Raw genomic sequence first — 26899 nt, 5'->3', positions numbered from 1 at the left:
CGAGGTGTGCTCCCCAACCGTGCAGTGATGCGTCTGTGTAGAGGTGGACGTTGCACTCCAGCTCTATTAAGTAATTTCCGCCGCAAACATTCGACTTCTGAGTCCACCATAGTAGATATGGTTTTAGCCTGTCTGGTATTTCGAAGGGATCCAGACTGTGTAAGTGGGCGTTCACAAATCTCTTTAGTGGACGCAGTTGTAGTCTCCCTCTGCGTGTCATGTCTTGAGCTGACGTGAGGAGACCTAATAGGCTCTGCCATTCTCATAGTGGTAACAGAGAGAGTAGAACTTGAGAGATCATTTGTTGAATCTTGATCCAACGATCCTCTGGAACGAGAATGTGATTCTTCGTTGTTATAAGCTGTATTCCTAGGAATTGCAAGTCCTGAGTAGGCTCTAGTTCCGACTTGAGGAGATTTACTAGCCATCCTAGTTGAGTGAGAAGTCTGATGGTGAAGTTCAGTTGCAGTCTGAGTTGACTGGGATTTTGCTGACCTTGAATCCGTCGTTTAGGTAGAGAACGACTCGCGTGAGACCTCGACGATGTAGATATATATTGATGGGCTTTGTCACTCGAGAAAACAACCAGGGGGCCGACGATATTCCAAATGGCAGGACCTTCTATTGGAAATGACGTCCGTTGAACAGGAATCGTAGATATTTCCTTGACTCCTGATGGATCGGGATGTGTAAGTATGCATCCTGTAAATCTATGCTAGCGAGATAGTCTAGCGGACGTATGAGCTGTCGTAGCTGTGGAAGATGTATCATCTTGAACTTTGCAGGTGGTAGGAGGTAATCTTTGTTGAATTTCCTCATGTTGTAAACGAGTCGGAAGTTTTCTTTTGAATTTTTCTTTGGTACCAGAACAATTGGGCAGTCGAAACCTGGTGTGACGCAGTGTTTTATCTCTTCTATTGCCTCTTTCTCTAGTAGAGATGTGATGGCTTCTAGTAGATTTCCCTTCTGGTCTGCAGCGTAGTTGTGAACGATAGGGTTGATTTGTTACTGGTGGTACTGCTTGTAGCTGTATCCTGTAACCTGTGCATAGAATCTGAGATATGAAGTCGTCTTGAAGAATTCCCCAATTCTTCCAGTAGAGTTGCAGACGTCCACCCACTTGTGAGGGTTGTACTGGAACGGCTGAGGGTGGAAGACTCCAGTCGTTCCGAACATGTATTTCATCGTCTGGAACTTCTGGCGCCTCAAAAGGGCCGACCTCTTCCGTAGTTACCTCTTGGAGCTGCGGATGGGCGACTAAAAGAATCCTTATTTCCTTTAGCGTTGCCTGATTTCTTATCCCTTGCGCTCTGCAATCTTCGATTTGCCGGAATAATGTTGGGAGGTCTGACGTATTACACTGGCCAGTGTATCGATAGACTTGATCATCATTACTTCTCGGGAATCTTTAGCGACTTCCTTGGCGACTTCACCAATTTCTCCTGCAAAAATGGATGGTGCTGACCAAGGGGCTCTGTAGAGTGTCTTGGTAAACTTCTCGCTCCAAGTACATGAAGATAACAATCCTTGCCTTCTTGATAATGTTAAGCCTGCAGAAATGGATGATAGGCGTTCAGACATGAACTGATGATCCTTTTTCTGTGTAAGTAGAGCTGAATAAATCATTCTATCTTCCTCTGAAGTTGAATTCTTAAACTTCAAGATGAGAGTCTCGTTGATAGCGTTTGACCTGGCTAGGCCGAAGAAGGTCCGTCTGGTTACTGTGTCTAACTGTGCAAGCTTTTTATCTTCTATCTTGTAAGCTTTAGTCCGAGTGTCGTTGATGATCTTATAATTCTCATCTATCTCTGGGGCCTTCATGAAGGGTTCCATGTGGTGTAGAGAGAACTTCTTAGCGTTGAACGACGGAATACTCTGAGTCTGGTATTAGTTGCCTTCTTGAAGGCTGTGCTGAGGTTGTCTGGAAGGTCTAAGACTGGGTCGATAGCTGGCATCGTGAATGAGTCTATATCATCATTCACCATCAAGTATGATAGTGCTTCGTTGGTCTCCTTAGAGGGTGATGCGAGTTCCAAACCATTGGCCATCCATGACGTGACTTCCGAGTCTGAAAATATAATTCCGCCGTCATCTTCCTGCTCTGAGGATGGATTTCTTCTATTGTCGTCTGAACAAGGAGATCTGTAAGGTGATCTGTAAGACGATCTGTGTGGTGACCTGCGAGGCGATCTGTAAGGCGACCTGCTTGGTGACCTTTGTAGTGAACCATACGAATGTGTTCTTGACATCCTACGTGGGGACCTGCGTGGAGATAGAGATGACCGTGCGTGCCTTCGAGCGAACCTGCGTGTTGGTGAACGGCTTTGTCGAGGGTTGAAGTCTTGTGACAAATCTCTATGCCTTCGTACGGATGTTGATTCTCTTCTCCTTGGTAACAACCATTGTGCGCAGGTTCGTGACGAACGTCCGTATCTGACGTCGATGATGATCTGTGTGGATTCGGCGAACGTCTGGTCCTTCAGTCGGACGTAGTTGGTGGTATGGCTGCCAGGTATTCGTGCGGACGCTGTAGTTGAGCTGGAATCTTCCTGAATGCTCTGCAGGACGTTGGTTCCCAGCGGACGTGGTGTGCTGCTCAGTTGACCTTCACTCGGGTTCATTGCAGACGTTGTCTTCGTCGCAGCTCTCTCGCGTGCGAACCGTTGTTCCATCAGATCCAACATCTGTTGGGTAAATTGCTGCATAAAGGCGTCCGGGTTGAAGGTCTGCGTTGTCTGTTGTACTGACGACGCATCTGAGACGGATGAGGCTTCTTCCGAAGGGCCTAACGTCTGCATTGATAGGATGTCCTGCGTGGTCACTGTAGAAGACGTCTTCGTCTTCTTCTTAGGTGTGATCTCAGGGATGAGGATGGGCGGCTCATAGTAGACATCTATTTCTTCCAGAGGGACGATCTCAGCTGCTCTGCTAGCCCCGTGTGGAGACTTCGCTGAAGTCTTAGCTGTAGCTGCCTTCTTCCTCTGGGGAGACGATGCCCTAGTCTTCTTAGACTACGAAGAGGGTGTCTCAGATGTAGATGACCTCTTCCTCGAGCCAGCGTTGTGTAAGGCGGCAACCTCCTCCGTAGACGACCCCGGTAGACCACTGGAATAGTGTATCTGCGCAGACACCAACTGCCGGTCCTCTGCAAGCTCAGCCGGTTTAGACATGTCGTGAAATTCTCGTCTGGACCTGTCCTTCGCACGTCTAGACAGATAATATGAATATTTGTAAAGTGCAATATCAGACAGGTGAAAACACGACTGACAACGAGTGTCAGATAAACATATAGGCTTGCAATTAGGACATAGGTTATGCGGATCAACATCAGACAAACGATACCTACAATCAGAACAAGATTTCATCAATTGTAAACAATGTGAATAATCACGTAAAAACGTGACAAAAACGGAGAAATTTGAGAATTAATTCCGTACAATATTGTAGGTAAATGTTAACTAAAGCCTTATACAGCTAATTTAGAAGAAAAGCCTAAATAATAAAAGGATATAAAGCCGTATAGGGGACCAGGTGCTCTCACAACCGCCCACTCGGGCGAATCAGGAGAGAGTGAAGAGCATGGGAGACGGGTGGCGCAGTTCCCGCCAAAACCTGGCAAGGGAGGTGACTCCTGGTAAGTGATTTTACGTTTGCTTTTTTGAAGGGAGCTTCAAAAGGGGATTCAAGTGTTCCACTAGCATTCGGAAGGAAAGGGAGACAAGCAATAAGCATGAGTCAGGATAAGGAAAAATAGATGATATCTGCTGTTACCCAACATGCTGCTCAGTACAAGGGGTAAGACAAGGACTAGCTAGTTCAGAGTCTGTACAATGTCACATATCCATCTAACCTTCAGCATGGTATCTCAGTGGGCAAACATATGTCAAGGCTACCTCTAGCAGCCACACATACATGAGCAAGAAATGTCTCACTATAACCTGGATAATATTTTGATATCAATAATATTTTGATATTAATAATATTTTAATAAAGTCAGTTAGATGCACCTCTATGAAGTACTTACTGACAATGCATATAATATTGAAGGCAGCAACTAAAGTTCCAGATACATTCTGAAAAAAAGAAAATACAAAAAATAATTATGCAAAGCCAACTTGAGCTATAGAATTGTTTTAAGCAAAACAACAACATTCATTTTTTATTATCATGAAAAGTTTAAAAAATCATCTAATATTCAAGGCTGTTTATTGCAACCTAATACAGGTATGGTGTCCATCCTAACACTGGCACCATACTTTCTCCCTAATGACAACATGGTCCATTGATAATATACTTCAGTGAATCTAAATGAGAATTTTTCAACACTTACATTTCCAAGGATGATGGCGTTTGTGAATTTCATGGGCAGATTGGCTGCTACACCATACATGCTGTTCTGGTATATGCCACATGCCACTGGAAGACAAAACCAATGAAGTACTAAACCATAACACTGGTGACAAAGTTTGTAAAGGGGAGTAACTCTCACAGCCTTGTTGCTGTTTGGGGCATTGGATATTTCAGTTCATTTTCAGGTGAAAAATTCTGATATCTGAAAGCTTACCATGAGTGTGTGCGCACGCATGCAAGCACGCACACACATACCTACCTATGGACAATCATTTAAATCATTATTAAGGTGAAACTCCGCTTGTATGAGCTGCCTGTCCACAATGTATATCCCCTCAATGACAGATTCAGAATCATAGTGGATTCAGTAGTTATCTAAATTACAACAATGGAACAAAGCAATTGGTCCACCAATCATGTAAATATACAAAACGCCTGAATATTGAAACAAAAACCAACCACGAATACAAATACAGATCAACCTACTGTTTAAAACTGCTACAGATGCCATAGTGATCCAGAAGAAAGCTTCTGGCCCTGAAACAAACACACATTTATATTTATGAATATACTAAAGCTGACAATCACACAAACATAAAACTAGGATTGCCTCAAGGGCAATACTGACGGTCTTCAGACTTCCCCCATACACCCCCCGTGGCTACCTTTACTTGTACCGTTTCTTTGGACGCCAGCTGGACCGTCAATTTTAACTCTCGGAGTTACGGGTGTTTGAAGAGTATTTAAGGGCTAGAAAGCGTTCAAAACCCAGGCAGAACACGTTTTTGACACGAGAGCGGATCGGTGAAATGCAGCCGGGTCGCGGGGTCATGTACCTTTAAGTAGTTCCAACAGAAGGTATAGTTCTTTCTTTAACTGTCTGTAGCTCCGCCGTCCTTGGGCCTACGGTCCAAACGATTAGTGTTCTGGAATCGCCGTGATCCTAGCTATCTGACGCATACACGTATGTGCAAATACTGCACTTGTGAAGGATAATGCCGATGTAACGCTATTTCTTTGGGCATTGGATGACGTTCCAACTCAGATTTGACAGCTCCTTGTCATTGTCAATTACATCTGCCGTTGAAATTGACATCGTCTCCCATATCTGCACGTGGACCACGCTTTGCAGTGGTAGTCTCTTTATAGGAGATATATGTTCTCCCCGCGTGAGCGCTCATCTGATAGTGAACCACCTGAGGGAAGTTTATCTGTATTATAAATTGCAACTGTGTGATGTGACTAACAAACTGCCTGCTTTTAAATTTAGTGCTATGACTTTTTCTGTTTTTAAATGACAACGTAATGAATAGATGTTTTTTTAAATAAAACTCATTTTGACTCTGTACTTACCATGTGTACTAATGCAGACTTGTTCTTATCACTATATGGCTGGCTGGAATAAAGCGACGTAAAGCCCAACTCAACTCAACCCAACCTTTAAAAAAATTACTGTGGTGCGGTTAAAGGCCGGGGTTCCAACCTGAGATTAATTTGGCATTGATTCAATGCTGCTGACACAAACGGAAAATTCACAAACTGCAGAAAAACATATACTATAAGAGAGATTACTGGTACATGTTGCAGACTGCTGGAGAGATCACATCCTGGCAATTCCAGAACACTAATTCTTTTGAATGTAGACCTATGAACAACAGAGTTACGGCCTGTTAAAGAGGGAACTATTTCTGTGGGCACTGGAAAACCAGGACACGGGCAGTGGTGCTAGATTTTACGACACTTCCTGCAGCTATCTCACAACTGAAAAAATGCGAAATCCTAATGTCCCTCACTGTTTGTGGCGTAATTGTGGCGTAACTATTGACTTTTACATAATGATAATGTGAAGCAAAATTGTTCCACATTTTACTGTCTACAGTTTGGTACCTTCAAAAAGAAAATCCATTGTGTTTTCGCAGAGCTGTGAACCCTATAAAAATGCGTTTGGCCAAAAATTGACCAACTTCCAAGGGCAATAACTCCGACACTATTCAAGATATCAATATGCATTGAACAACCTAAGTAGTCCAGAGTGTGGGCTTTAAAACGATATATAGAACACTATTGTACTATTTGCCGTTCAGGAGCAGAGGATTGTTAAACAGAGGCACCGTCAAAAAGGTGCAGAAATTTGCGAAATCGCGAAGGCTGTGTTTGCGTCGTAATGGTGACGTTATTATTGATTTTTTCATAACCATGATGTGAACCAAAAATGTTTCCCATCCAATTACCTACAGTTTGATACTATGGAAGATGGAATTCATTGATTTTCCGCAGAGTTGTGACCTCTTTCTTAACCTTATAAAAATGCGTCTTAAAAAATTCACTGACTTCCAAGGGCGATAACTCTTAAACTATTCAAGATATCGATATGCCTTGAAGGGTTTAAGTAGTCCGGAGTGTGGGTTTTAAAATGATATATCGAACGCGATTGTACTATATGCCGTTCTGGAGAAGAAGTTTTTTAAAGACAGGCACCGTCAAAACGAGGAAATCGGCAAAAATTTCAGTTTTTTCAAAATTGCGGAAAATTTATTCTGCCGCGAAACTTCGGCTATGGTTTGAATCCATGGGGAAGGTTGTTGTCTACATTGAGTGAAAATTTGGTCAATTTATCTCTAATAGTATTGGAGATATAGACGTTGAAAAAGTTTGAAATATTTTGACATTTTGGGTTCTCTGCCCTTACCGGAAGCCGGAAGTCTGGATTTTTTCGACTATGTATCAATTTCAGCACACAGGCTATCACCTCTGAAAGTTTCATGAAAATCGGCCCAGCGGTTAGGTCAGGAGAGCTGTCACAAAAATTGTACAAATAATAATAAGAAGAAGAAGAATAAGAATAATATTCGGATAATAACAGTAGTTCTTCCAGACTTTCGTCTGAAGACCTAATAACATTTCATAATTGCCCATGAAAACATCAACATTTCTTATTCTCAGAGATTAAAAAGTTCTAATTTACCGTCCTTGTGCATGAAAAATAATCATTTTATAACTCTCATAACATCAAAAAACATGATACAATTGCAAAATGTAAACGATACATAAAACATAATCAAACCAACTCTTTCAAAGCTAAATATCAATACAGTTTTGAATGTATCAATAATTGTATCGTCTTAGAAAAAGTATCGATGCATTGATGTATCGTGGGCATCCCTACAAACTGGTATCAGCAAAAGAAGCACAACAGCTGTACCTACCCTCCACATTGACAGAAGAGGTTGAACGCACTCATCAAGACGTTGGGCACATGGGAGAAGATTCCCACATAGCTCATGAAGTTCTTACTGTACTCAACTACTCTTTCATTTGAGACATCTGTTGAATTTAACTTGTAATTCTCAAAATACTGAAAATAAACCCAGAATAGTGGATCAGTTTCACACCATAGACAGGATGAAAGTGTAGGTATTTGACTGACGGACTAACTGACTGAGTTTGGTTTTATGCCGCTTTTAGCAATATTCCAGCAACATCACAGCGGGGGACACCAAAATGGGCTTCCCACATTGTACCCATGTGGAGAATCGAACCCAGGTCTTCGGCATGACGAGCCAACGCTTTAACCACTAGTTTCCCCACCGCCCCGTAGGTATTTGTCTTTCATCAACTTGCCTTATACTCACTATATACTGACTACATCATTCAGGTATAGTATAGTATCATGTTTCTTTGTTATTTGTTACTTCCAAAGCAAGTGTCGTGTCTACTTCTCAAGTTGTAAACTGATGATTATTACCATGTGAATGATGTGGACAATAGTGAGGGCATCGTAACCAGGTTAATGAAGTGAGTGAGTGAGATTAATTTTACACCGCACTCAGCAATATTCCAGCTATATGGCAGCGGTCTGTAAATAATCGGGTCTGGACCAGACAATATAGTGATCAACAGCATAAGCATCGATCTATGCAATTGGGATACAATGACATGTGCCAACCAAGTCAGTGAGCCTGACCACCTGATCCTGTTAGTTGCCTCTTACAACAAACATGCATTACTGAAGATCAATTCTAACCCGGATCTTCACGGTCATGTTAATGAAGGAATAGTGTTTGGAATAAACTTGTTGAAACATTTAACAATAATTCATAAAAGTACAACTCTAAACATGTGATATGAAGTTAAAGTGCATTATGAAAGGTTGGAATAGAAATGTTTGATTCGGAAATGTTCATAATTTGACCATTATTTAAAAGATATTAAAACGTATGTCTGTGTGGCTCAGTTGTTTAAGATCAACAATACAATAAAATCCATTCAAGATGATATATAAACACAGGAACAGAGAAATCAATTTTACTCTAAGTGTTTGTGAATTAATCTGAGACACTTTAGCTCATGAACAAACAGCAGGTAAATCATGTTGCAAACATGGTAAATAAGAATACAGTATTTTAGCAAAGTCTTGGTGTTTGTTTTGGTTTGTTTCTAATGAAACTTCTGCAAAGCAAATGAAACTTAGATTCAGCTGTTTCCAAAAACCAAAAGCCAAACTGTACATCTGAGCATATAACAAACAAGTGACAATTGGCAGCACTTACAGCTTTGGCATTTATGAACATGTTCCAAGGCATCAGGATTGCTAACCCATGAATAACCATTATAATGTAAACAAGGAAAAACCTGCAACAGAATATAGTTCATATATAATACATGTGTAGTTAACATCACTAAATGTCAGCTGATTATATAGATCTGGTTACACTGACTGACTGAGTTTAGTTTTACTCCGCTTTTAGCAATATTTCAGCAATATCACGGCGGGGGACACCAGAAATGGGCTTAACACATTGTGCCCATGTGGGGAATCGAACCCGGGTCTTCGGCGTGACGAGCCAACGCTTTAACCACTAGGCTACCCCACCGCCCCAGATCTGGTTACAACAATATGAAAAACATGTCTGTTGGCCCTGGGCAAACAAAGTATCCAATGGCCAATAAACTGGGTTTACCAGGTTTAGAGTTTTTTTTGTCGATTCACAATGAATCATAACATTTTCTGGAAGATGATTGATTCAGGGAAGAATTTACTTAAACATCATAACATTGGCATTGTATGAGTGAGTGAGTGAGTGAGTGAGTGAGTGAGTGAGTGAGTGAGTGAGTGAGTGAGTGAGTGAGTGAGTGAGTGAGTGAGTGAGTGAGTGAGTGAGTGAGTGAGTGAGTGAGTGAGTGAGTGAGTGAGTGAGTGAGTGAGTGAGTGAGTGAGTGAGTGAGTGAGTGAAAGACGTAATGCAGATGTCAGATGTACGACATGGAAAACCCCATGTACACTGCTATGGATAGACCAAGGACTAGAACCAATGATCACATGTGATCTGCCTAAGGGACACAACTAATATGCAGTGTCTTAGATGACAGGGTAATCTATAAACATTGATAAAAAATAAGACATGAATATATGAATATCTTACAATAATTCTCCTTCTGAATTCATGTTCACTGTCTAAATTTTCAATACAAACCACAAAATATAAAATGTAAAACACAACTTGATGACCAGTTGTACATATTGTGTCGTAGCAAAGCTGTCAAGCACAAACAAATTAATTGAATAGCCTGAACTACCTGTCCGATGGCTGCCGTTTTTCTAGTTCTTCCACTTTAGTCTGAAGGCGGAAGTTGAGTTCATCAGGGTTGCGATCCGTTGCCTCCCAACCTGGGTCAAGTTTTACTGGTGGCGGAAGGAAACGAAGCCGCTCCTCCGAAGTGCCACCATCTGAAGACATTTCAAATTTTCATTATTTTCTTCGTTTAATCTGACATTAATTATCATTCTGTTCATCAGTCCTATTTACCTTGATCCCCACAGTGCTGTTTACACTGACAAGCTATCAGCCAAGCAACACAGCCTGATCATACATCCCTTCGATATTAACAGCTAAAACTGGCATGGAATATTGGGATATTGGGATTTGGGGATACTGAGATACTGAGGACATATTATCATTATTATAACCCAGATTTCCCACAGCGTCTCCATCATGATGACTAGCAATGAGCTAAGTTACACATCTTGACCTATTTAAGTTTCATGCTATGCATGAGATACTGGGATACTGTTTGTTTGTTGTTTTACACAGCAATCATGAATATTCCAGCTATATGGCAGCAGTCTGTAAATAATCGAGTCTGGACCAGACAATCCAATGATCAGCAGCATGAGCACCGATCGACACAACTGGAATATGATGGCATGTGTCAACCAAGTCAGCAGGCCTGATCATCCAATCTTGTCAGTCGCCTCTTAAGACAAGCATGGGTTGCTGAAGACCTACTCTAACCCAGATCTGGGATACTGGGATACTGAGGACCTAGTCGAACGCAGATTCCCCCCCAGCATCTCTATAATGATGACAACAATGAGCCAAGTTAAGCAGCCTGCCCTTGTCAACTTTAATCACAGGTATGGGATACGGGGATAGTGAAGACCTAGATTCCAGAGTGGGTCTCTCTTTCATGATACAAAAAATCAATGACCCAAGTTCACAGCCGGACTAGACATCCTTTCCAAGTCAACTGTTATGACAGGCACAGGAAACTGGGATACTTGGATAATTAAGCCCCATTTTAACCTAGATTCCATGCAGGGTCTCTCTTTCATCATATTCCTGATGACAAGCAATGCATGGTTACAGGGTATGAATCCTCCCCTTAGTGCACCAAGGTTTCAGTCTAGTAAGCTCTTTCTTAATCATTCATGTGTGGTTGTGTTTGTAGCATGAAGTCCTTAATTTTCCTTTCCTTTACACAAAAGACCTTGGACAAGATGACATTGTCAACTGAATCTACACTAACTGACTGAACATAAATGACATCAATCACAAAATGGCCTGTAAATGTGTGGGTCTACATTGACTAGAAAACTATTATAGTTTAAGAGTTGTCCAAGCTCACACATGCCTGATCTAATTAATTTTCACATATCGACTCATTCAGGGTAGCTGAGGGTATGATTTCTAAAAAGTTATTGACTCCTTGCAATCCGAATGTTGTTAAGTCCCTGTGAATTGGATTCAGTATAGAAATCAAGTGTAGTTTATTACACATAATGATTTCCTACTTGTCTGTACTTACAGGGATAGAACTGTAGGCTTTTTTGCACACATGCCATGGGGCAAACATGTATTCAAAGGTCTCTAAGTTTCAGCATCATGTATGTATATAATACACGAGTTGTTAACTGACTACATGTTTGACATCCAGAAATGCCTCCAGTATTAATTGTTCACTTAACCATGTCAACATAAATTTACAATCTTCGTGTCAGTTTGTACAGTTTATGAATAAATATAGCTGATGGATCACAATAAATCATGAATCTGCCTCCAGCATATATTGCTCAACATGGACATGCAAAGTTCATCTAACAATTACACCACCAGGTCAAGGGTCTTCTTGTAAAGGCAGAAATTAACAGCTAAGAGCTAAATCAATAAGACACTTATTATGCTTAAATTTTAAGAGATTACAAGTAACAGGAAGCAAAAATATATACAATTGTTACTTTGAGGTTTATTGCGTTTACATTTACTGGCAAATAAGGAAATGTTTACATTTGCTGTCAATACATTTCACATGAAGGTTACCAATGATGTTGGAAATAAATGATAAATAATATATTAAAGCCTTGTCAAAGCAATAAATTAATGGCATGTATTTTCAAGGCATCTATGTCAAAACCTTGTCAAGTTATAACTTCAGAGCCTTTTCAAAAAGAGCAACTGCTAACTTCATGACTACAATTTTCAGCATCATCATTTTGCCATTTTTGTTCATTAGTTGAATCCATTGTCTAATACATTTCTTCTGTTTTTTAAGCAAGAACAGTTTATTCTATACCATACACTGAGACCAAAATCTACAGACATAAAAACCAAACTACAAAATCGTTCTCACCTGGTGTGCCATTTCGGTTTGGTGGATTTTTCCACGGATTCGCATAGAGACTATTGGTCACAACGTGGGTATTCTCTTCCTCCCCGCCCCGTTTCCCGAACGTTGAGAGGGGTAGAGCTTCCCCGCGTGCTGTGTTGCGTGATGTCATGGCTAATGATGATTATATTCCGAACAAAGATCAGCTTCCACTACAGTTCCATCACAGCATACATCTGAAACAAAACCATGCAGTCAGGCTATTCAAAATTCCAACAATGTTCACTCTCATTCCATGGCGGTTGGGTAGTCTTGTGGTTAAAGCGTTCGCTCGTTATACTAAAGGCCTGGGTTCGTTTTCCTACAAGTACAAGGGTACAATACGTGAAGCCCATTTCTAATGTCCCCCTGCTGTGATATTGCTGAAATATTGCTAAAAGGAGAGTAAAACTAACCTCACTCACTCAAACTTCCAACCATGTTCACTCTGGTACGACAGTTGTGACAAGTCTAAATGGCTCAGACACCACTTTAAAACAAGTAGAAACTGATAAGGAAACAGACACGTCATTGGATAATGTCCAACAAGAAAACCTGTGTTTTTTTTGTCAATGAATAATCCTCTTACCTCGTAACCACTATGTACATTATTCCCATTGGTTTGTCAAGTTAGAAATGCCAGATGATGGATATGCAACAATTAAATGTGTTTAAGCTCTTTGACTTGATTGATGCAGGATTATCACCATGTTTAACACACCTTTCTCATAAAATATGCTTGAAAATATATGTTCTCACAAAGCTGGCGTTCTGCTTTGAATAATATCTAAAACAATCAAACAAAACAAGGCTGCTACAGGGCTGGAAATAACTTTAAAATTGCTAGTGTACTCCGGTACAGTGGCACATGTAAAATCACTTGCCCTGATAATTTTTCCACTATACAGGCCGTTTTCTTGTTGATTTTTTAAATAAACAACATAATTAATATTGGAAAGTCAACTGGACACCAGTACAGTGTGATATACAAATTTGCATGCCCGACAGATAAAAACACTGGACTCGGCGTCGGCCAATGGGTTATTTCCACCCCTGCTGCTAACATTTTTAAATTGTAATTTTTTAATGCATCAATGAAAGTTTTTGGTCCCTGCAAGTTACTTAAAATCATAAAAGTGACATCAAGACTTCCTTTTATAAATGTTATAACAGTTTGTGAGTGAGTATGGTTTTATGCCATTTTTACCAATATTCCAGCAATATCATGGCAGGGGACACCAGAAATGGGCTTCACACATTGTACCCATGTAGGGAATCGAACCCGGTGTTCGACGTGACGAGCCAATGCTTTTACCACTAGGCTACCCCACCACCCCAAGTTATAACAGATGAAGCATTAATTTTGATCATGTTAAAGCAGACTGGTCTAAAAAATAAAGTTCAGTTGCACAAAAAAAAAAAATTCTTGCAACTTGTCTTACTAAAGGGAATTGGTAAGCAAAAATCGAAGATCCCATGATACTATGTAATTAAAACAGCTTCGTGTAATCATGAGTTACTTTATCTGAGCAGTTCAAAATGTTAAAAGGTTGTCTGTTGCAGAGTGTTCAATGTTCAGGAATTTGTCTTGGATTCTTAACTATAGTGAATCTGGCAGGTGAATTGGTGAAAAAGATTGTTATTTTGTTCAAAATTTGGAATTTTACATAATATTATATATTTTAGGCATTTTAACACTAAAGGCAAGATAGTTTATCAATGACAACTACTTCATATTATTATCATTATTGCGATGCAATGGTTTAGAAAAGATCTTTGTACCATATTAACACTGTTCTGAGTTTGAATTAAGAAACAAATCAATGATTTTCATCAAGAACCGCAAACCAGGAAACTATCCAAATTGATAGATCGATGCTCATGCTGTTGATCACAGGCTTGTGTGGTCCAGACTCGATAATGAACACACCGCTGACATATAGCTGGATTATTGCTGTGTATGGCATTAAAAAACAAATACACACCAGGAAACAACACTGTGTTGCCATATTATCACACTATAATTGTCTTGTCACATCACTAATTTTATAAAAGCAAAATTGTTTTGGAAACTCTTGATTCAAATACTACACCGGTACACCATAACTATACTCTGATACAAATGAATAATGAACATAGTGTGTTCATATAGTTATTCCTGGCTCTGGATACTTTCGTTCAGAGCTGCAATGACAAGAAGTGTCATCATAATGATGTATCAATATTTAAGATGATTTTTATCACTTTTAAGATTTGGTGAATTAAATATTATGAAGAATACAGGCAGAAGAAATAATATCTCAAGAGAATTAAGATTTTGTCCATTTTGTAAGAACATTTTAGAAGATGAGGTTCATTTTATGTTTATTTGCCCACAATATGATAATTTAAGAACAGGATACATGTTAAATATTGACTGTAAAGATAGAAATTCTCTCATTTGCCTTCTTCAAAATGAAAATAGCAATTATTTATATATGTATGCAAATTATATTAAGGAAGCGTTTATGCGACATAGCGCATTATTATTGTGAATATATAAAAATATGTTCTAGTTATTGTGCCTTTTGTATTGTAATATATATTGTACATGGGCCTGTGGCCTTTCTACTGAATAAAGTTATATATATATCATATTCTAGGAATCAAATGCAGTGATACACAACCACAATCAGCAGGATTTGATCTGCTCTAGCACACATTCTCCTGGGAGAAACAGCCATGAATAATCCCATGAGCAATGAATCTCATGAACAGGAAAGAAATGCAGGGAAAGATTGTAACAGCTTTCAGGAATAATTGTTTATACCAATGCACATAAAACATCCGTAATAAGCATTTGAGCAGCAATGCCTGTTACCAGTGATGACACTTTTTGTTGTGCGACTGCTGTCACATCTAACAGTTGTTAACAGTGAAATAAGCACATAATGACCCAGTAGTACTATTAACTGTAATAAAGTTCATGCAATCTGTTCCATAAACCACTACAATGATGCCTGTATGCATTAATTATTGCTTGACATTTAGAAGTAGGTGTGATCCATAAGAAATTGTCCTTGTTTATGATGCTTAGTCCTGAAATGTAAGACAAACTGACAATCGTCTACAAATCAACACAATATCTGAAAATATTGAACAACAATGCAAATGGGTACTTGTCCACTGTTTTCATTGTTAGCACCTTCAAAGTAAAAGATTTTGTGGGATGATAATGACATATACACACTGGATGATAATGACATATACACACTGGATGATAATGACATTTATTACCCACGTGGTGAACGTATGGGTAGTTGCATACTAATCTCGTACGTCACACGAGTGTCATATCGCATTGATCTGTGTCGTAACGACTTGACCTGAGATTCTAATGATTTGATTGGATAACCGATGACCTCTCAGTTAGGTCACGTTGTGACGGAACTACTTGTTCATTCATAACAAACACGTGAATTCATTCATTCTACAACTTTGTTGTATTGTGGGAATGTAAACATTGCGAACGTTGCCGTGTCGCTGTTTAACTTGTAAGTCAGACTGAGACATTATATCCGTCGAAAAACATAAACGCAATGTTTCCACCAGTGATGTTAGCTGAGTGAAGCAATTGCAAACCAAGAAACGGGGTGCTTCGGAGTAGTTTACTGTAGGAGGCTGTACGAGAGGCGATGACAACTGGCATGCAGCGTGACGTCGGTTGAAAAGGGGACAGACGAGAATGGCGTAGTGACGTCAATACAGTGTGACGTCATGCAAAGTGTAATACAGAACAAAATTCTTCCGCAACCTCTTTATGAAACCGGTTTCGGTTTGAAACCATAACAATAACAAAATACGCTATTTTGTCAAATCAATGCATGTAAGACGTGGGTCATAAATAAAATACCACACTCTGTCTCATTACATTTGAATTATACGAAACTCGTGACCTTCCTATGGTTTCTGACCTCGCTTTCGCTCGGTCAGATACCATAGGAAGGACACTCGTTTCGTATAATTCGTATGTAATGAAACCTCGTGTAGTATTCTCTATATACACACTGGATGATAATGACATATACACACTGGATGATAATGACATGCACACACTGGATGACAATGACATATACATTGGATGATGACATATATACACTGGATGATAATGACATATACACATTATCATGACACGTACACACTGGATGATAATGATGTAAGCCTGTCACGGTCTGCTGTATGTCTGAACTTACTGAGCACCCCATTATTGTTATGATAATCATTATCATGTTTTGGTATCTTGATACAGTGTTACATAACAAATGAAATAAGTATGCTCAATACTGTTTTATTTCTGAAAACAGATTATAGTATACATGTGTATGGTATCAATAAACAATCCCCTTGTCAGCCTCTGAATACCTATGGCACTTACTACGGCAAACAGTATCATAAATAATTAAACATGGAAATGATTAGTACTAGCAGGATATGAGGAGTGAGTCATTTATCAGGTTGAAAATAATAACATAGATTTTAAAAATTCTGCTCAAAACATTCAATTACAACACAAAATGATAAAGTTGACATATTGTGACATCTGGACCAACCAGCTTTCAGCCATCTGCTCACTATAGTTTCAATTGTTGGATATTGATCTTTTCATGAGGCAGCAGATTGTTGAGCAATAAAGTTGATAAACAACCAACATACACCACTTTAAAGGTCAAATGCAACGTAAAACACAACTTTGCAGATTTTGATACCTTCGGTATGGACTTACCGAAACAAATCGTCAAAATGCAAATTCAACTTATAAAGTTGAAAAATAACGCGATGAAAAAGCGCGAAATCGGAGTTCAAGCGTTTCACTAATTTTCCCCAGACTTTTCTGGGGAAAGCGGGTTTCAACAGCTGGGCTGTGCTCATAGCACGTCGCGCATAAAGTAAATAGGTAGCTTGGAAGGCGGGTTGTCGGGTGAATACTTTCGGTGAAGGCTTTGGTGTGAGCTATTTTGCTAATGTTTTGTTGATATCTCACAGGCGTGAGCTTTTTATATGTTATGACAGTAAATTAACTGTTTATATAATTTCATTTTGTCTATTTCACCACACGTTCTTCTTACCGGAGACACTTTCTCAGTTCGATGCTTAAAAGCAATGTAATTATTTAGCGTTGACAGAATTTCTAACTGTGATATAGATATGTCGTTGTCACAGACAAAACTCAATGTCTTGTTTTATTGACACCTGTGTGTCTGCCTGCCTGTCTGCTAATGACAATATTCAATACACAGCTGCTATCACTGACCACATGCAAGTTGAACTTAACACCAATCAGGCTATACACCATAAACAAAATGCATTGATTTATGGCCCGAGTTCGGTCTCTGTCACATTATGTAATTACACAGACAGGCAGGTGTGATACTTGAACACATGACATGTTATGATGTCTGTTGATTGCAAAATGTTATACACAAAAAATGAGCATGTATTTACAAAACCCAACATCTCTATATACACACACACACAATTAGCCGTGAAGGCATCTGCAAATGAACCAGCCGTTACACTTGAGTGCACACCCACCCGCTCTGACTGGGTTCGTTATCCCGACTGCTTCATTTCTTGGGAAGTAAACCCGAAGTACACAATTTTGCACTTTTGATTTGAGATTGTTATGCGGCTTATAATTTTGTTGATATGTTTTTTCATAATCAGCAATGTATATTATATGTCATGAATAAGTGATAATTGTGTTTTAATTATGTTTGATTTTTGGTTGCATGTGACCTTTAATGTAAGAATTAGAACATCAGTAAGTATGAGGACGCTTGCCTTTATTGTCTGATAATGTATTTTTGTTTCGATTGTTCTAACCGATAGGCATCTTAGAATTAATAATACGAATTGAATAATAGTTAGAATATTTTTATTGGTGTATTAGAATATTAGTTATGTTTTTTATAAGTTAACATTTTATGCCTTAAAACATTCATTCCATAACTCTGCTCAGTAAGCTTTACTCTTAGTCTAACATCCAGTACTTGTCACACTGCATGCTTACAACACTCTATTGTCCAGTTCTATTGTCCCACTGATAGGCCAAGCTGGCCACAGCTTAACTTCAATGTTCAGCTTTTAAACTCACTTGCTCTCTTCTGAAAGAACACACACTGTTCTCAAACATTTATCGAGATTGAATTTCTATCATGCAAGGACTTGAGGTGGGTTCATATTGTATCAAATGTTTTTATGGATAGTTTCTAGTTCATTATAATTAGAAACATGATGTAATGTATAATGCAATTCAGATATGATTTACTTAAAATATGTTATATCTTGTTGTTGCAGATGAACCTGCAATTCAGTGAGTTATGATTACCTATACAAATACAATAGTAAACTCTAACCTATGTACTTAGCACCTATAACTCTATATCTGCAGCATAATGGGTAAGTGCATGTGTAGGAGTCAATGACATGAGCATTGTATGTTTGATTTGAGTGACTAGAGCATTTTCACCCTTAAACATTATTTTATATCATATCACTTGTTGCATATATATATTGTTTTCTGCATACATACATATTCATTGCGCTGTTTTGAGATTGGTAACAAAGATGCATGTCCATATGGTCATAGCTTGGGTTTCACCAATCTAGTATCTAAGTTCTAACTCCATAGCAGATGCACCATATGTACTCTATGATCATGCTAATTAAACTATTTTCCCTAAGAGATATGTACAGTATGTTTTGTTTGCTCATTATATAATTGTATTTATATTTTGTAGCACTGTAACTTCATATATAGCTCAGATGTATACAACTAGATAGTGTTGACATAAGGTTATTAACACTGAAATAAACAGACATATGTATTTTGAAAACTTAACAAGTAACTTAAACATGTGTACATATTTAATAGATTCTATATTAGATTATGTTGTGTCTTTCAGGCTGTCAGACATACAAACATATGAAAATACACTTTTGGCCTCATACCCCACAGCCATTTGTGTTCATCACAGACACAACAAACACAGTGCTGTTATAGTTGTAAGATCAACTGAGACATGACAGTTTGATTAACCCCTCGATTCACACAGGATATTGAAGCTATAAAGTCTGTAACAGTACTTGATTATGTTGATATGTCAGACACTATGCTCGAGGACATTACAGTCGTTGGATTTATGGATCAACATTAGTGTTTTACCATCGCCTACAAACCTAGGGCTCCAGGGGACCCCCATTTACGAATTTCAAGGGTTCTTACAAGAAATATGAGGTTGTTGTAAAGGAATAAAGTAGTGAGTGTATTGTAGTGTTAGGTTTATTGTTAAGAATATTACAGTGAATATCAAGTTCATTCTGTAATGAAGAAACGGAATCTATTTGTCACTTGTTATGGGAATGTGAATTTGTGCAAACCTTTTGGTCAAATTTTTTATCATGGTTAACAGAAGGTTGTGACCACATCCATCATCTCAATCTCACTATGGAACTGATAATTTTTGGCTGTAAGAAAAATGTTTTTACTCACTCTGTTTTTGACTTGTTCATATTATTGGGAAAATATTATTTGTACAAATGCAAGCTCAATTCTGTTTTACCAAATATTGCTCAGTTCAGAAGTGAGTTGAGATTGAGATATTCTATTGAAAATGTTTTTTTTTAAACAAAAGCTGTAACGGCGAATTTTATTCGAAATGGCTCTTATATCTAGCTTATTCAAAGACGACTGAATTAATTATATTATTAATATGTTTATAATTAAAAATATTCTTGTACTTGTGTGAATGGTGAGTGAATGGATTGTCTTATTTCCTAAAATATTCCACCTGTATCCCATTACATTACTGTATATCTTCAGACTGAGCTGTCCCCGGCTGCTTATTTTTGACTGTAACAGGGATTCAGAAATAAAATTTAAATTACAAAAAAAAAGAAAAGAATATTACAGTGAATAAAAATGTGTGTCCCTTGGGATGCAATATGTATTTTATCTGTGTCCGGTCATAACATTTGTGTGTACTGCACATATGTATCTGTGTCACGTAAAACCCTAAAAGACTTATTTTTTCCTGAAGGAGATTCTATTTTCATTTCACCTGATTATCACTCAACTAGTGATGCTTATACCTGCACTGCATCAAAACTTGAACTGCATGACGCGCTATTAAAATGATAATTCAACACTGAACACGAAACCAGTTTGGGAATGATAAATGATAATGTTAGCTGTAAAGATAGGAGACTCCAGTAATGTAAACTAAGAAGGTGTTTCATGACATGCAAAAACAGAAGCAGCCCCAAGACCAGCTTGTCCTAAGTGAATATATAAGTAACACTGCCTTACAAAAAACATCTATTGCTCATGAACCCTTTTGACTTTGACCAAGTCACACTTGTCAGAGAGGTGAGGTGAGGTGAAATTGGGTTTAACGTTGTGCTTGAGAATATTTCGCTCATATGACGACGTAATGCGTGTGTATGTGTATGTGCGGCTGCTTGTACTAGCCCAGACTTAAGCAGGTTTTATAGTGCTAGCTCACTGAGATACCATGCCGCAGTGAAGCATGAATAACCCACTCAGACACATGATACTGACTCCGAGCCGACCAGTCCTTGTTGTACCCATTAATGCCGAGCGCCAGGTAGGGACCAACAAGTACCATATTTTAACGTCTTTTGGTATGACGCGATCGGGGATCGAACCCGTGACCTTCCGCTCTCCGGGCGGACGCTCTAACCACTACACCACGGAGGCGGTTTGTCAGAGAGGTACAAAATGTACATTATCTACATTACTAGTACTGAGTACCAGTTGTCAGACTGTGGAAACTGCAGTGGCTGAGTGGGTTAGATCACTGACTTTGTGTGCTGGCAATTAGGTGCCTGACTCTGAGAATGTGGGTTCGAATCCCAGATTGGACTGACATCCCCCCCAAAGTACTAGAATCTTTTTATTTTGAGAAAGTGTAATCCCAAATGTTATGTTTGTTATGTATGACATGGTTCAATATCAACCTGTAGATTTACTGATGGTACAAACTGCTGATTGCCAATGGAACCATTAAATACAGCCTTTTCTTGAGTCATATTCCTAGCTGCAGAGGAGTCTGCACTGTATAACATAAACCTATGAGCTTCAATTTCATGACATTTCAAACTATGATGTGAAAGAAATGTTACGGGTGTGAAGCTGACAGAGTGGTTCCTGTATGTTTTGCTTGATTGTAATTGTTTTGAAATGGATTTCATCATATGTTCGATAAGCTGTTGTGACCATGTGCCTGTGCTGTAACAATGCAGTTATGTAGGGACATTTGCTTTGAAGTTTTTGTGGCCTTCAGAAAGGTGAGGTGAGGTGAAATTGGGTTTTGTGCCGTGCTTGAGAATATTTCGCTCATATGACGTGCATGCGTGTGTATGTGCGGCTGCTTGTACTAGCCCAGACTTAAGCAGGTTTTATAGTGCTAGCCCACTGAGATACCATGCCGCAGTGAAGCATGAATAACCCACTCAGACACATTATACTGACTCCAAGCCGACCAGTCCTTGTTGTATCCATTAATGCCGAGAGCCAGGCAGGGTCCAACAAGTACCATATTTTAACGTCTTTTGGTTTGACGCAGTCGGGGATCGAACCAGCGACCTTCCGCTCTCCGGGTGGACGCTCTAACCACTACACCAAGGAGGCGGTCGCCTTCAGAAAAGAGTAGAATTATTTTGATGGGTTTTCAAAACCCCTCCCGCTAAATTCAAATGCTGATGGTTGAAAGAGATGGTGATGAATATCAATCACAAACAGGTTTGTAAACATCATGCTGTCATGAATAATTGTTAAATGTTTTAGATACAGGGGGTCCTCCGACATGATATATTTGAATGCTATAGACGAAAATCACAAAAACCTGCTTAATATCGAAAACTGCTGAGCACCAACCAACTGAACATAAAAAAATAGATATTTACTGTTAACATTCAACTACACATAATTTGAAATGTCAAAAACCTTTGAGCATGGGCATCTCACTTCAGACACAATTCCAAACAATATTGTGATCATTATTATCTTCGTATCTGTGAATTAAGGTCAGTTTCTATTGAGATCAGTCAACTGTGGATGAAAAAGTTGTTTATCAACAAACATGATAAATGAGATTTGCACCCACATCAGATGACGAATCCAAGTTGAACTATATGACACATCAACGCTGGCAACCCATGTTTTGATAGCTGACAATAACTACAACTACCAATGATTACAGTTAATTCCACCAATTAGCATGACTAATGAATCCTCTCATCATTAGAACCCATCAAATAATTACTGAGTAATTTAGGAATGACAGATGTGTTATAAGTGACAGTTTCATGATCTGAGAATACCACAACATGGACAATGTCATGATCAGCTGTTTTTCTTTAACAAAATAAAACAGCCCAATAAAATCATGCAGGGATAGAATATATTATGTACTCCTGGGCATGCAGTGATTGAGTGTAGTTTATTAAACTTCTTTTAGTAATATTACAGCAATATCATGGCAGGGGACACCAGAAATGTCCTGGTCATGCAAAAATAGTTCAGATCATCTATCTTACAAGTTGGACACTGATAAATGTCATTTCATCATTAACTGGTTTCCCCCTTCCTTACAATTTTTTTTTTAAAATCTTTTTATTTGCTCCCATAATTGAATACAAGCATATAAAGTAAAGCAATAAATGTCATATACATGATCAAAGTTCATTGGGTTCAATAAAAATGTTAGATCAACTGATAGCATAAAGAGATTATAATCCAGTAAAGTTATTTCCCTTTGATCAAAGATTAAGTCAGAAATTAAATATTGAGAAAAAAGGAAACCATTTGTCTGAACATTTATAAACATTGTTCCCGTGGATATGAAATTCTCAACCGTATAAATGTCTTTAAAAAAAATTAAGAAATTATTAACTTTTGGAAATATTTTCTTCAAAGTGCAAGTATATATATTTATTACCCACGTGGTCAACGTATGGGTAGTTGCATACTAATCTTGTACGTCACACGAGTGTCGTATCGCATTGACCTGTGTCGTAACGACTTGACCTGAGATTCTAATGATTTGATTGGATAACCGTTGACCTCTCAATTAGGTCACATTTTGACGTAACTATTTTTTCATTCATAACAAACACGTGAATTCCTTCATTCTTCAACTTAAATGCATTGTGGGAATGTAAACATCGCGAACGTTGCTGTGTCGCTGTTTAATTGTGAGTCGAACTGAGACATTATATCCGTCGAAGAACATAAACGCAATGTTTCCACCAGTGATGTTAGCGAATGAAGCAACTGCAAACCAAGAAACGAGGGGTGCTCTGGGCAGTTTACTGTAGGAGGTTGTACAAGGCGATGACAACTGACATGCATCGGGCGTCGGTTACCAAGGCAGTGGCGTCATTACAGTGTGGCGTCATGCAAATATTGTACTACAGTACAAAACTCTTCATAACCTCTTTATGAAATCGGTTTCGGTTTGGAACCAAAATATTAACAAAAATACGCTATTTTGTCAATTTAATGCACGTAAAGGCCGCGGGTAATAAATAAAATACCACACTCGGTCTCATTACATACGAATTATCACGAAACTTCGTGACCTTCCTATGTTATCTGACCTCGCTTTGGCTCGGTCAGATACCATAGGAAGGACAATCGTTTCGTATAATTCGTATGTAATGAGACCGAGTGTAGTATTCTCTATATTTTAGCAGATAAGATTATATGATTTAGTAATGGCTTATTTCCCAAAATTCCAAACCAAACCAAGGTCTTTGCTATTTCAAATTTCTGTATGTTCTGGATTATCCTTCCAGAAGGTTTGGGTTACAACACATTCCCAATATACATGACATAATCCTTACAAAAGTTGGTAATACCCTTTTCTCTGAATCCCAGGGATTACTTTGGGAATCAATACACTGTCAATTAACAAGATCAACCTTGTTTACACATTCATTTTCTATGTTTTTGACCAGATTTCTGTCACACTCATTGAAGAATTATTTAAGGAACCTGTTAACCATGTTTAAATTAATGAATGTAGTTTTTTTTAATTCATTATATGTGATACATCTACACTATTGTTCAGTAAATGTTATAATTTCGAAACTCCCCCACTACATGTATAAATTTTACACCATAAGCACGAACAAGTAACTTTGGTTTGTTTCTTTCAATGTTTTAATGGCATTCAACAATATTAAAAGGATTATAACTGTAAATAATGAAGCCTGGACCAGACAATCCAGTGATTGATCCCAAGCATTGACCTTCGCAACTGGGACTCTCCAACACGTGTCAACCGATCCCATTAGTTGCCCCTTACAAGAAGCATGGGCTGCTGAAGTTCAATTCAAGCCAAATCTACCTAGGTATGCAGATATTAGCAAGTAATATCAATGATATGATTAGCACATAAACGTTTGTTTTGCTTAACAACCCCCTCACACTCCATTATATCTATGGTAACCCCATCTGATCATGTATGTGGTGCACAATTTATGCACTGACAGATCAGGTTTCGTTTGAACATCACCGCTTCTGAAATATGCATGGTAGAAAAAGAATCTTGAAGATGAACAGAGAACTGCATATGTCAACTTAAATCTTGAACATGATATTTGTCACTGCTGGAATATTAGTTCATTTAAATCTAATGAATGCATCCATGGTAGGTGCCTATATGTTCCCCATCATTCTGGAAGGCATACTATTGAACGATAAGAACTGCAACTAGGTAAAAACTTCTCACTTTAAATACAGTCTTTCATAAATATGTAACAAAACTGATCTGCTCATATTTATTTAAAGCAGTCTATTATTTACATAGCCATTAAATTCTATGCAAGAATTTAGTGACCTGATGGTTTGGGGAGACTGCTGCCAATTTGTTCAATATAAATGGTCTGAATATGTTAGGTCCATAAATATTTATGTTTAATTCAGGATATATATATATATCTGGAGGTTTCCCATGGACTGCACCAATGCCACATTGTGAATTGTAACATGAACCTGAGGTTTGTTCATCCTTTTAATAGACCTTCAAATGACCCTTGGCCTCCTTGCTCCAGCCACTCACACATATTGGTGCTTGCAAACCAGACGCATTCTGAATATTATCACAGCATATTAAAATAGTTTCAATTCAAAATAGATAAAGCGTAAACTTGTTTTTATCACCTGATGAATATTAAACTTCCTGAGGCCCCAGAAAATATACACGCAGCTCTTTCGTGAACTAACTTTGCACAAGATGTGCAACTAGATCCGATCTATTCACAAATGAAATATTAACCTCAGTCGACTAAGTTTCTTCTGTGTCCCCAGTGTGCCAGTGTAACGTGCAACAAAGTCGAGTACCTACCGAACAATGCATCTTCAGATCAGGACCAAAAATCAAAACAGCACATCTGTAACATTACATAATTTTGACGCAACATTCAGCGATAAGGGTTATATCGTTCCTTGCGAAGAGCCCGCTGAATACTAAGTTAGTGTGCATAGACATAAGTTAAAGACATATCCTACCAGCAGTTATAACAGCAAAACTCAGACCCGTTGAAATAATGTTGTAGTCTGTTGGTCGCCATAACTAACAACGCCACCTATGGTTAGGTTTGAGTTACGTCCCTTTTCGGTGCGCTCCCAGCTGCAACACAGATGTTTGACCAAGCTGAACACGACGAAATCAAATGCATTTAATTAATATAAACGCATTAATCAGATCTCGGTGGTTCCGATGGTTGTTCTAACATGTGTTGTGCTATACAGATTTCTGTTTCACTGAAACATTGATCTCAGCAGTTGTATGCAACATTTTGAATCTCGGAGCCCATCTTGGACTGACAGACTGACTGAGTTTGGTTTTACGCCGCTTTTAGCAATATTCCAGCTACATCACGGCGGGGGAACACCAGAAATGGGCTTCACATTGTACCCATGTGGGGATTCGAACCCCCCATCTTGGAGTCCAAATCTGTGTGGGTTTTATAGATTTTATAAATCCAACCAGTTTCAATTTTTAAAAACAACTTACCTCAATCTTTGTTTGGCAAACATTTAATCCCCTAAACGTACCTTTATACAGAAGCTTACCATTAATATACGTAGGCATCCGGGTACTACTAGCTTGCTTTGTTTATTTGATTGCACACTCAGCTAAGTATGACGGCGGTGCGTAAATAATCGAGTGATCAACATCATGAGCATTGACCTACGCAATTGGGATACGATGACGTGTCAACCAAGTCAGCGAGTCTGACCACCCGATCCCGTTTGTCGCCTCTTACGACAAACATATGGGTTGCTGGGCCAGTTCTATGTTTAGCTAATAGCCTTGACTATTATGTCTAACGAGAACACGAGAAACCCCCTTTCCATGAAGCTGGTTCTGTAGGCTACGCCCCACACGGTCGTAGCGTTACGATTATTGCAAATCTGTTCAAACGTATTGGATTTGCAATAGCTGTAACACTACGATTGTCAGGCTAGTGTCTCCGAAAAGCAACTCTGTTAACGGGGAATAATGTTTAGCAGAGCCCAGAGAATAGCTTTCGTTCCCGAAACTGAAGAAATCTC

The 26899-nt window shown here is 38.7% G+C and overlaps 1 protein-coding gene across 1 annotated transcript in view; it reads right to left on the bottom strand.

Annotated features, from left to right (window-relative positions):
• LOC124259425 (equilibrative nucleoside transporter 1-like) overlaps positions 1–26899 on the bottom strand; it is a 41966-nt gene that overhangs the window by 14393 nt on the left and 674 nt on the right. Inside the window, 8 exon segments of the mRNA XM_046693571.1 lie at positions 4025–4073; positions 4331–4416; positions 4837–4887; positions 7564–7705; positions 8901–8982; positions 9928–10078; positions 12259–12470; positions 25850–25970. Of these exon segments, the coding sequence (XP_046549527.1) occupies positions 4025–4073; positions 4331–4416; positions 4837–4887; positions 7564–7705; positions 8901–8982; positions 9928–10078; positions 12259–12406 (709 nt within the window). The 5' untranslated portion in view covers positions 12407–12470; positions 25850–25970.

This window comes from Haliotis rubra, unplaced genomic scaffold (genome assembly GCF_003918875.1).
Source record: "Haliotis rubra isolate DU_JTF1 unplaced genomic scaffold, ASM391887v1 Scf118, whole genome shotgun sequence".
NCBI lineage: Eukaryota > Metazoa > Mollusca > Gastropoda > Lepetellida > Haliotidae > Haliotis > Haliotis rubra.
Note: the sequence above shows the minus strand (reverse complement) of the source record. Positions and strands in the feature narration are given on the sequence as shown.